Here is a 13,343-nt window from a genome sequence, read left to right on the forward strand (position 1 = left end):
TCCAATTTTTCGAATTGTTACATAGAGTGAATTTGAATAAAAAGAAAATGGGTGATGTTTTACTGGGGAAGACAACTGCAAACTTAGAGTGGAGGAGTGGTATTTAAATACTAGGGTTTTAGCTATCAAAATATAATAATATTTTCTTTTTTTAAAAAAAAACCCATTAATTCAGTACTACACGTGTGGTCGAATGTTCTGTTTTCTATACCTTAACCTTTCAAATCGGTGTCGTTGTTCGTGTTTGACTCGTGAGTAACATGGTCGCACGTGTGTCTCCGTATTAGCAAAGGTTTTTCTTATTTATTAAATATAATATAAAAATAATTTAATTTTTTATAGAAAAAATTATCTCTATAAAAAAATTAAATTTTAAATCGATTCATATAAAAATATAATCTGTCAAAAAATGGATAAATAAAATATATTTTTTAAAGCTATAATCTTTTTTATATTTTACTTCAAATAAAATATATAATTAGATTATGAGTATGATAAATATAATTAAGAGATAATATAATTAAAATAAGCATAAATTATATGTTTAGTATCCTAACTATCACTTTTGTTTCATTTTGGTGACTTAATTATATTTTTTTTACAAAATTATATCCGGCGTTGAAAATTAACAAGTGACTAGAATGAACTAAATCTAATTGTTAAGTATGGTTTCAAAAAAAATAGTTAGATGACCAAACCAGAATAGAAGTAATAGTTCATATACTAAACATGTAGTTTACCCTTAAAATAAATAAAATTAGAATAAAATAATATTGAAAACATTCTTCATTTAGATATTTATCTCCTTAATTTTTTTCAAACTTTTCCATTAAAAATATTTAACAAATAATTTTAATTTTAACTTATCGAACATGTTTAAAATATTAAGTTATTAATTTTTTACATTTTCAACGAGTTATCCGACATAACCTAAATATTTCTAATAATAAAATAATGATCGATAATATTTTCTAATGTGATGAAATACTAGACGATTGTAAATGAAACTCAAGGTCGAAGCATGAAACTAGGATATATTTGGTTTTAAAAAATATTTTTATTTTTTTATTTGCTGAAGATAATTTTTTTTTCTTCTTTCCAATAATTAAAAAAATATGTTTGGATAACAAAATATCAGAAATAAAAATAATGAAAATGTGCTTATCAAATTTTTGAAATAAAAATGAATAAATCATTATTAAATAACTAAATTAAAACATTAATCAACAAAAAATTAATTATAACAATAAATAATTAAACTAAAACATAATTATCAGAAAAATTGAACTCAAACTTGAGCATAAATAATCAAACCTGAAGTTGAACATGAATTCGAGTTTACTTTTCAATAAGCAAACAAAGTTAATTGAATAACCGTGAGTGGTTGGATCTATATTCCGACTCAAAGTTGAGCTCGACTCGATTACACCCTCTAACTCAATTGTAACCTTATTTTCACCCAAAAAATCAAAGAATAAAATATAAAATATGTATAACTTGCATAGCAAGCTAAGCTATGCCATTGATCGGAATATGCAATAATTGAACAATAGTTAATGTGCTACAATTGCTTTATCCCAGTTTGTTGTCCTATGTATACACATACATGTACAAGTTATGTATGCTATTGCTATGCTATCATTTACTTTTTAAATGGAATTCTATTCTATCATGTTAATCATTCAACAAACCATATTGAGATGAACAACTCGATTTCGATTTTATATTTAATTCCTTTTTATCTTAAATTCATTGTTAGTCGTCTACGGTTTTACTAGCAGCTCGAAAAGAAGTGCAGTAGCGTAGCTAGCATGATCAAAATCATAATAAACCTGGCCTTTGAATGGCAAGCAGAAGAAATATAGTGGGAACCTACTAGATGCACCGTTCCGGTCCTTTCGTCCAGCACTTGTATGCTTGAAGAGCCTGAAAACAAACGTAAAAACCACGTCACAAAACGGGAACACAAAGAACCCTAGATCTCTCTCGAGATCAAGTAGTTCTTTCTAGCTAGAATTGATACTTTCATAGTTGACAACCATCAAAAACATTACTTATAATAGTTATTTTCAACCGAAAGTTGAAATAGAAGTAAATTCAGAAAATTCATTTTCTAAACGATGAACAAGTTACATGTAGGCACTATGTGATAAAGAATATAAGAAACTCACTTCAAGGCAACTAATCTGGTCAAGAATATAAATGGAAAATAATGGTATATGCTTAAAGAAAAGGGACACTAACTATAGAAAACTAGTAATACTCAAGAATCGAACACAATCAAGTAAGAAAAGGAAAGCAGAAACATATCTTATAAAACAAACAAAATATTAACATTAGCTCGAGACTTACGCCTATTTAGCACAAAACTATTAACCAAACAAGAAAAGAAAAGTAACTGGATACTCACAATTGTACTCGGTCCATCCAATGGCCTGATTTTCCAAATCATACACAACGAGCTTGTTTGAAAGCACCAAATCTGTAAGAAACACAACAACGTTGAGAGGAAGATTATACCTTACACCCATCTCAGCAAATTCGGGTTGCAACTTAAGATTTAATACCTAAATCGACATTATCATGCAGAACGTGCTCTATAGCAACGAAGTCCTCAATTTTGTTTTGGCAAGTTACCAATCAGAACACCAAGCATTATATCAAATTATCCGCCAATATAACACAAAATAAGTCATTATAAGGAGAAGTATTTAAAAAACTCCAGAAATGTTTAATACGAATGCAAATAAACAAATCTAAGTTTGAATATACTCATCGCATTACGATAAATCATGTGGGCTATTGCGCAGCAATAATGTTTTCCGAAAACAGGTTAGAGAATTAAACAGGAGAGGAATGGTAAATGAAAACGTATAACAATTGTACTTGGAAGCATAAGTCTTCAGTTACAAAGTCACTAAAAGTATGGTTAGAAGGCATACCACCCAAGAGGGTCATATTCTTCCTATCCCTAGATTGCAATCCACTGTTTTGCCATCCAATGCACCACAATCCACTCTGCACAAAAACTCTCTCATAAATATCAATTTATGCAAACTCTACATGTTTATAACACTGGAAGAACCTATAACTTAAGACGGTTTAGATTTAATCACATGTCATAAACAATCATAGTTCTGCATCTACACAAACATCACAGTTCTCAAAATTAAACCTATTTAAAATTCATTGAACCTAATCTAATATTTACATGCTGAGCCAAAGACAAGGCAAATGTGACGCAAGGGGCCCTTAAATAATAGCAAAAACAATGATGAACAACTTAAGTTCCCTAAATTAAAACTATACCAAGTAAGAGCAAAGGCAAGTTTTATTTAAAGACTTTTTCACACAAGCATAAAGCATAGACCACACCGAACCGCATTGAGATACAAATTTTTACTTCAAAAGAATATACAGAGATGGGAACCATTAATTTTTTTTTTGATAGGAATGGAAGGCCTCGTTAAAAACCCCCTTCTTGATTAAAGGAACTTAGTGGTAAGCTCCTTAATCAGCGGAAGGAGGAAAAGAGTGCCTTAAAAACTTTATTGATAATATAATCTTACATAAGATTTAAACACTACACCACAATACATCCCATAAAACTTAACAACAATTTTCTAATAAACCTTCTCGCTGGACCAGAAAATCCAGTGACAGGTCCTTACAGTCAACCTATCCCTTTCTTAGCTAAGCTATCAGCCTCCCCATTACTCGCTCTTGGAATCCACCTCACTGAATGAACCTTGCCATTTGAAAGAGTCAAAATCTGATTAACCAAAGACAAGTAGAAAACAGGAGCCAAAGCCGGTGATTTAATCCATTCCACTACCGACTTGCAATCACTCTCAACAATCAATCTCCCAACAGAAACCCAAACTGAAGCCAGAAAAATTTCAATACCCCTTTTAATAGCCTTTAATTCAGCTAGCGGAGGAGTAACTTGGTCTACTTTCTCTGAAAAAGTCAAAAGCGTGCAACACTCCGAATCTCTCAATATACCTCCTATACCTCCACCCGAGCCTCCAAGCCTAACAGCTCCATCAACGTTCATCTTAAGAAAATCAACAGGGGGGGAATCCAACGCAGATTATGACCAACTTTAACTAAAGTTAGAGAAAACCCATCTGCTAGAGATGGATTACCAATCAGCAAATCCTCCTGAATATTAACCGTAGGAAACTTGGCTAAAAACCATTTTGATAGCCTGAATCTAACTGTAAAGAACAGAGACATGCTGTCCAGGTTAGAACCTTCGAACACTATAGCATTCCTGGCTTTCCAGATTGACCAGAAGATAACACCTGGAATAAACTTCCATATCGTCGAGTTTCCCCTCAACTCACCCCAGGAACTAAGCAAAGCAGGAGGGTCTTGAGGAAGAACAAACGAAATATCCCAGAAGCTAGCTATTTTATTCCACAAATTCCAAGCAACAATACAGGAAATAAATAAGTGTTGAATTGTTTCCTCCTGAATCTTGCAGAAAGGACACTGTATATCTTCCCCTAAAGAAACTCCTCTCTTAACCAACTCAGCCTTAACTGCCAATTTCTGATGTGCAAGTTGCCATAGAAAAGCTTCCACTCTCGGTGGAGCCAAACCCTTCCAAACTCCTTGTAGCCACACATCATTACTCCCTACCTCCGAGCCAATGTTTTTCCTGCATGATTTAACCGAAAACAGTCCATCTCCACTAGCAGACCAAGAAAGAGAGTCCTCCACCAGCTCTGACAGTTTGACATCCTTTATTTTTGTCATCAAAGCTAACCACTGGTCCAATTCCCAATCACTCAGATTCCTTCTAGTTTGGACATTCCACTCCCAACCACTCGGTCCATAGCTGCCAAACTCAACAATCTCCCCCCCTTTATTAATGGAAAGCACATAGATTCTAGGAAAAATTATTTTTAGAGGGACCTCATCAGCCCAAACATCATTCCAAAAAGAAATTGATTTCCCATTACCTACTTGCAGCTTCGAATTCAATCTAAGAAAGTTCCCTACCGAATCATTCTTAGAAAAATTATTAGCAATGCCTCTCAAGATCCATGAAGATTTCGGAGAAGTAACCTTTCCAATAGACATAGTGTTCCAACAAATCTTTTGCTTACTACACAACACAGATTTCCGGAGAGAGTTTTTGTCATTGGCAAATTTACACACCCACTTGCCTAGTAAAGCCCGGTTAGTAAGATTCAAATCAAGGACACCTAGTCCACCACAGTTCAAAGGCCTGCAAACCGTGTTCCAATTTACCCAGTGAATCCTCCGCTTATCCCCCTTCTCACCCCAAAGAAAGTTAGCCATTAAGGAATTAAGCTTCTTTCCGATATTGCACGGCATTTTGAAAAGAGATAGAAAGAAAATCGGCAAAGAGGTTAGCACCGACTTCAACAGAACTGTCCTCCCAGCCAAAGACAAACAGGACGCTTTCCACCACGCAAGTTTGGAACTAAAATTCTTAAAGACCGGATCCCATAGAGCCTCTGTGTTTTTCCTAGCTCCCAAGGGAAGTCCCAAGTATTCTGTAGGTAGAAAACCAACTGAACAGCCCACTTGTTCTGCCCAATCTGATAACACTCCCTCTTCCAAATTGATACCGAACAGCTTACTCTTTGCTAAATTGAGGTGTAAACCTGTCATAATGCTAAAGATCCTCATCACCCTTTTTACATTCTTGATCTGATTAATAGAGGCTTGACAAAAAATTATTAAATCATCGGCGAATTGTAGATGGGACAGCCTGGTAGAATTTCCAGAATTCCCCATAATAATACCCTGGAATAAACCCCTCTCGATTGCTTTAGAAAGCATCAAGTGTAGCATCTCGCCTATAATGTTGAACAAAAGTGGAGAAAGACTGCAGCCTTGTCTAAGACCTTTTTCCATTGCAAACTCCTCAGAAGGTGACCCGTTAACAAGAATCGAAATAGAAGCTGTAGACAGACATTGAGTAATCCACGATGACCATCTGTTTCCAAATCCCATTTCTTTCATTGCTCTAAACAAAATAGGCCATTCCACAGTGTCGTATGCTCTTCGGAAGTCAACTTTAAAAACTACCCCTTGTAGTCCTTGTTTTCTCCAGAAATCAATACCTTCGTTCGCAATGAAGGCGCAATCCAATAACTGTCTCCCCGGAATAAAAGCAAATTGGGATTGACTTATTATGTCGCCAACACAGCCACTCAACCTTTTAGATAATACTTTTGAGAGAATCTTGTATAAACTACCTACAAGGCTGATTGGTCTAAAATCCTCCACACTTTCCGGATTAGTCTTCTTCGGAATGAGTGTAATAAACGCGTGATTAACTCCGTGTTCCCATTTTCTACCTATGTAAAAATCCTGGAAAAACTTCAATACATGTTCCTTTAAACCCGGCCAACATTTCTTGAAGAAGCCCATGGTAAAGCCATCCGGTCCTGGTGCTTTAGAACTATCCGAAGAAGCTATCGCTTGCCATATTTCTTGTTCCGTGAACTGCTCCTCAAGTTTTAAAGATTGGAACCCTGATAGCATAGCAAACTCTAGGGATAAATCCTCTACACCCAGCGTTGACATAGAACTATAGGATTCCTTAAAAAAGGCCGCAATATGCAACTTAATAGATTGCGGATCTGCAACTTCAGAACCATTGATCTTCAAACTAGTAATTTCATTTCTCCTACTCCTGTTTAGGGCAGTTAAATGAAAAAATCTAGTGTTTCTATCCCCATCTTTAATCCATTTCGCCCTTGATTTCTGGAACCAGATGCTTTCTTCGATCCTATACAACCTCCATAGATCCGATCTGAACTGTAGCAGATGCCCCCAGTCCTGTTGGCAGAGGTCCCCAGCTTGAGCTTTAAATTCAAGATTATTTATCTTCAATTCCAGATCTGCTATGGACTCAGAAATTCCATTGAACTTTCTGCCCGACCAACTTCTGATCGATTTTTTAGTTTCTTGAAGAATGCTGAAAATGCCCCTACTCCTTCTACTCCCCCTCGAAACATCCAAGGATGATTTAACTATATCCTCAAACCCTTTTTCCTCTAGAAGATAGTTAAAAAATCTGAATGGTTTGGGGCCCCAATCAACAGTTTTTTCCTCCAAACAAACGGGATTATGATCAGATAAAGACCTCGGTAACATGCTTTGCAGAACATTAGGAAAACTTATCAGAAAATCCCCAGAAATTAGGAACCTATCCAATCTGACCCAAGTAGAGGCTTCTCTATTATTACACCAAGTGAACCTTCCCCCAACCATAGGTAGATCGATTAAATTAGTATGATTCAGGAAATTTCTTAGAATAGCTATAGAAAACCAATTCTGGGACATTCCTATCTTCTCTGTCGGATCAAAATACACATTAAAATCACCCCCAATGCAAACTGATACTGTTTGAGCAGTGACAAAATTCAGCAATTCCCTGAAAAAATCCTCCTTTTCAGCATCAATACTTGGACCATATACATTAATAATCACACATTTATCACATGAATTCTTAAAACTTCCAAAGACAGCTATGAATCTGCTGCTTAAATGTCTATTTGTAACTTCAAAATCCTTATCATTCCACAACACCATTAATCCTCCTGCAGACCCCACAGCTGGAATGACAATCCAACTATTAAGAATACTTCCACCTATCCTTCCCCTAATAGCCTGAGAACATTTTTCCAGCTTTGTTTCTTGAATGAGAAGAATGCCTGGTTTATAATTCCTGACCATAGTAGCTACGGCTCTAGATTTTTCCTTTTTTCGGATACCCCTTATGTTCCAAGAAATAATCTTCATCTTTACCATGTATATATCTATGGAAACAAAACCTCAAAGCAAAGCAGCCGAGAGATCCCTACTCCCCCGGAACCACCCCTTCCCCACGATCAGCCAAACCTTTCTCCATATTAATTATTTTATCCAAAAAGGCCTTCTTCCCCTCTTTGAATGAGATCCCAAGCAATTTACTGACTTCCCATGTAGCCAGCGCTTCTTCTAAAAATAAGGAAAAATTTGGAGAATAAACAGTAGGGATACTAGCCACGTCCAGTGCTTCCCTAATTAGTATCCTTTTCTTTCTTCTAATACCAATCCTTGCTTCTGATCCAGGCTTATTCCCTTTAACACCCTCACCATCTCCCCGGGGAAGCTGTGACCGAACTACATCCGAATTCTGACTAGAACCATCTTCATCCTGAGTCCCAATCGGGCTTCTCCCCGATATATTAGTAATAGGTAAAATACTCGAGGTAGGAATATTTCTAGACCTATTATGATCAGACACCTCCAGTGGAAACATTGACCCATTTTCTCTGCATGGATTAAACCACACCTTTCTTTCTCTGGATCTTCTATACACTCTGGAGACAGGCCCTCTCTTCCACCCTCCCAAATGCAGACTCCTAGACAGGTGATTGAAAGGACTCCAGCTACTAAGGCCAATAGTATGAGGCTCCTTATAACATCCACTCCCTTGATTCCTGCCCATGTGAATCGACTTTTCTTCCCTAACCTCCTCTATACCTTCCTCACTACTAGCTTCTTTGTTCAGGAATGTTCCTCCATCAATCAAAACCTCATTGGACTTGTTAGGATCTTCTCTATGTACTGGTTGTATCCTAACGACGACCCCACCAGGAATTGGATTTGGGAATAGATAAGAAGGATCATTAGCCGTTTTTTGCACATTTGATTTATCCGAACCAGTTTGCTGCGGCTCCACCAAAGTTTCCAACCGGGATTCATTCCCCTTACCAAACCCCAAATTGGTTAGATTAACCCCAGGCCCAATAAAAGAAAATGGGTTGTCCTCACTCGAGTCAACAGATTGGGCTGCCACACTTTCAACTATAAAATCATCTCTTAAACCAAGACCTCGATAATCCCCTTTTAAATTCAAAATCCCATCTGGTAATTCTGACATCATAGCACCACTAGTTTAACCTTGTAGTTCCTGCGACAATAAATGCTCTTCCCCTTTGCCGCCTACCATAGATGTACAGTTTTCCCCTACCAACCATCTTAAATTTTGTAGTTAAATATACTTACATAGGGGAACAGGTACTCATGTGGATTCACCTTCAGAGTAACTGAATTTGCAAAATGGAAAGTGACATTTGGAAATGCCTCATCAAGACTGCAAGAAAATAAATATATGCAAATTATATTGTGGCTTGGCAAAGTATGGATTAATATCAAAATAGGTGTGGCATATAAAACTTAATATAGCAATCATCTATCAAGTTAATCTAGCCAATGGGAGCAGAGAACTATTGGGACAAAAGACTGCATTCAGAACAATTGGGGAGAAAAAAAGAATCAAGAACTACACTAGTATCACCAAGAACTATATAGCTACAATGAAAAATTAAATGATTAGACATTGAGGCATGTACTAAAGGGATACAATTTCCTTGATCAAGAAAATATATTAGAGGCACCTGAAAAGCAGGTACAATGCTAGCGCAATTGAACCAAAAACAAACAAATATTAAAGAATAAAACTTAATTCTTAACTGAAACACGAGGAAAAAGAGAATGCAAAGGATAAAAATATGATAAAAAGTCGTCCCAAAAAAAGATTGAGATGCCACATAAAATTTAGTTAAATAAAGAAAATTTAAGATATAAAAAATGAAAAATATTCAAACTTAAGCATGATAAATATTTTCAAAGAAGCAATCAGAGGGGGATGTGGGTGCTCAAAGGTCACATACACATAATTGCTATTTCCCACGTTTCATACCTCTTGGAGTACTGAAAACATGTATATTCATCTTGAACAGTTTGAAGCTTCAACTGAGGCTGCTGAGAAAGTATCTAACAAGAGATTTGGAAAAATGAAACACTTTAGCAGACTGAAGTGAAACTCACAATAAGGTATAAACCGATTTTATATCACATACCTCATTAACTAACGGTTCATAAACCATTTCCGGGAGATATGCTAAGGTTGTTCCACTGTCTATTATTGTCCCTTTTCGGTCTGCTGAATCGAACATATCTGCCGTAAAATTTAGGAAATCATGACCAACTTGAATTGCTGTCATATTGACATTGTAATGTGGCCTGAAATTTCAAATGACAAGACCGAGTTCAATGTGCAGAATCACATACATACTCATGTGAATAAGAAGATGAACTCAAAAGATTGACTATCAAAACATGAAAATGGGTTGATTAATAACTTATCATAGACAAGCTATCCAGTCAGTACCCATTTGTTGCTGAGCTAAACAATGGCTTTAAGCCATAAAGGGATTTCTTGGCATGGCGACAGTAGTAAATGAACAATTTCATGTGTCATTGAACAAGAGATCATTTTGAGAATCTGATCACTTCAATTATGTTATGAGCAATCCGTTTATTGAGCACCTGTTCACCTCATATTTTCAACTTTTCCTAAACCATTTTTCTAATTTGTCCCTTGCTATTCACTCATTACATAAGAAACCAATACACCATCTAGCTGCTACAAAATTTTCAACTTTGCTAACTCACAAATCAAATTATGTAATGACAATTTAGGTCCATCCCTCTTGAACTTCCAATTATTAGCATAAGTGGATCAGAGAAAAGATAAGAACAATGATTTTTTTTAATTTCTCATATGTCAGTGATTCTCCATTACTACCCAGTGAAGCTTACCATGGACCATAACATCAGGTAAATTAACCATGTTAAACCTATATAACAATGACATGAAGTAAATCCAAGAATAACTTCACTGAAAATTGAACAGATGGAGCTCCACATTTAAACCACCAGAATTTGAGTATGAAAACTACTATTAATCATTTGTCATCACATCAATTCAGGCAAGTTACCCTTAAGTCTTCAGCTAGCCCTTCTAAGTCGGCATAATAGAAAAAGATAATTCATGGGCCAAAATAAAAAATAACTAACAGTACACTATCTCATTCAGTCCATTCATACAAATGATTTCCCATGAACTTCAAAACTAATACAATTTTATGACACATAGGGTAAACTAAACCAAATCAATGGAAGAAAAAATATCAGTAAGTGGAAATTTTGATAATAAAAAACAAGCAATGATATTCACCAAAGATGTCACATACTGATTTGGTACCAAAGGAGTCATGTTAACTTTTGGCCGCACAACATGCCCAATAGCAAAGATACCTCCTCCATTAACTCCATCCAAGCAGTGAGCAAACATATTTTTAACTTTTCCAGATGCAGCAAGCTGGGAAATCATTGATGAATTAGCTTTTCCAAAACCAAGAATTCCATCAAGTGCTTCTTCATTAGATGAGCCAAGATTCCCTGATTGTGTAGCACCACACCTATGAAAAAAGAATGCTAGAATAACCATAAATACCACCAAAAAGAAAAGAAAAACAGAACCAAACAGCAAATATGCACATACTTTATAAACACAAAATGTAAATTACATATGCAAAAGCAAACAATCGTTAATCCCAGGCATTTTTGAAACAAATGCAATCTCATGACATAATTCTGAAGAATCCTGAAAGGTATATGTAGTTCAAAGAAGATCTTATAAAACAAAATAATCGTGAAAATACATGAAGCATTAAAGAAATTGGGTTCAATTTTCAAAAACTTTTTTGACTTTTCAGGAATAATTTTCAAATGGCTAAATCTAGATGACCGTCAAGTTATGTTTTCTGGAAAGGAAAAATAAGAAGTGAATTTTAAAAAGTTAAAGAGATTTACTTGTAATGACATCAGCAGAAGTTACACATGCAAGTTAGAATATCTAGCAATATAGTGCCTACAATGTTACAAGTTCAAAATTTTAAAAGCTCACACAGTACCACATGTAACACAAGTATGAATTAGAGAATAGTAGGAGAAGGATTAACAACTCACCCAAATATAACACTTCCATTTGCAGATGAGGTCTCCAGATCGCCAGACACTAGATCATATAGCACAGTATCATTTACAAAGTATCCAGCAGTGGAACTCCCATCTCCATATATCTCAAGATATGGACAAGACATATTAGCTATACAACCGGCCAACAGACCTCCATTTATAGCATAACAAAAATCTTGATCACATGAAACCAACTTGCCAGAGGCAGAATCCTCAATATTGTACAAAGTAAGGTCTATCTGTAACCATAGAATATAAATAAAACAAAAAAAATCAAATATAATAAAAGATGCCGATATATCAAGATAATCTGTGGTAGATAGTTGTTACCCTAATAAGACATTGCTATATAGCAAAGTGAATATTTCAGACAAATTGAACATCAAAAGCAATTCATTGTTATTTTCAACTGTTACTTTTTAGGTTTGAATGCAAAATCAAATAACTAATTTCCAGCAATGGGTTTTAACCATTTGTTCATTTTCAATCATTTACTATAATTTTACTTCCAGCTCTTACTTTTTAGTCTATAAATAAGGGGTTTCTTTCTCTCATTTTCAAGAAACAAATTTAAAATGAGCAGAATATAATCAGTAAAAGTCACAACCAAAAAAGAAAGAATCCAACGAGGCCTTGGCTTAATGACAAGGAAGAAGCTTTGGGAAACTAGAGGTCTCAGGTTCAAATCCAGATTCATTTTGGTGAGTTAGTATGAATTGAGTTAGTTATTCAGTTCAATGCTTGTAATTATTGATTTCAATTGCAACTTTCAGTAAAGAAAGAAAAAAAAAAGGATGACTTACACCAAGAGAGCTTCTTTTGGGGCATTCTTCGCATTGAATACAATTAACCCACATTATATCACTTCCTGTATCTACTTGCAGATAGTAATGTTTTGAAGGTGTTCCTATCCCAATTCTAGCGTAATAAAGTCTACAAAATATTCAAAATTAAAAGGAAAAAATATCACAAACTTTAGCTGTTTTTAATCGAATTTCTGATAGCAAATTCAATGATTAAAAGAAGAGGGAAAATGGAACAGTTACCCAAGTCCGTTGGGCCGACCGGAACCGCCCAAGGGAAGATCAACGCCGGTGAGAATTCGAAGTTGACGAAGGCTATCGTGGACTTTTAAGTCAACGATTGAGCGTTGACTGCCGGCGAATTTGTACTTGACATGAATAACGCCGGAACTGAGAGCTCTGTTTATGGAAGAAGCTAAGAGAAAGCAAATTAGAAGCATAAGAAGTGAATAGTGAGAGTTAATCACACGAAGAATCATACTTCAAAAGCTTCAATTGAAATCGAAATCACTAAGTTTTTCTTCTCTCGATCGATCGATTGATTTTTTCTTTTATTTTAATCCAAAGCTTTTTTTTTATAGAGTAAAATACACCACAGGTCGTTTCGTTATTAGTAAGCTTACAAATGGGTTACTTTCAAAAAGTTACATAAGTGGCACCTAATTTATCGATTCATTA

The 13,343-nt window shown here is 35.3% G+C and overlaps 1 protein-coding gene across 1 annotated transcript; it reads right to left on the reverse strand.

Moving 5' to 3' along the window:
* Window positions 1-1,520: 1,520 nt before the first annotated feature.
* LOC120128384 (aspartic proteinase 39-like) lies at window positions 1,521-13,159 on the reverse strand. Its single transcript, XM_039146065.1, has 10 exons — window positions 12,909-13,159; window positions 12,666-12,795; window positions 11,854-12,101; window positions 11,076-11,303; window positions 9,900-10,062; window positions 9,740-9,813; window positions 9,043-9,130; window positions 2,943-3,018; window positions 2,411-2,482; window positions 1,521-1,926 (listed from the first exon to the last, which is right to left on the reverse strand). The coding sequence occupies exons 1-10, from the start codon at window positions 13,142-13,144 to the stop codon at window positions 1,775-1,777; spliced, it is 1,467 nt and encodes a 488-aa protein (XP_039001996.1). The 5' UTR covers window positions 13,145-13,159; the 3' UTR covers window positions 1,521-1,774.
* Between the last annotated feature and the right edge of the window lie 184 nt (window positions 13,160-13,343).

Source organism: Hibiscus syriacus, unplaced genomic scaffold (assembly GCF_006381635.1).
Source record: "Hibiscus syriacus cultivar Baekdansim isolate YM2019G1 unplaced genomic scaffold, ASM638163v2 tig00110478_pilon, whole genome shotgun sequence".
In the NCBI taxonomy this organism is placed as follows: Eukaryota; Viridiplantae; Streptophyta; class Magnoliopsida; order Malvales; family Malvaceae; genus Hibiscus; species Hibiscus syriacus.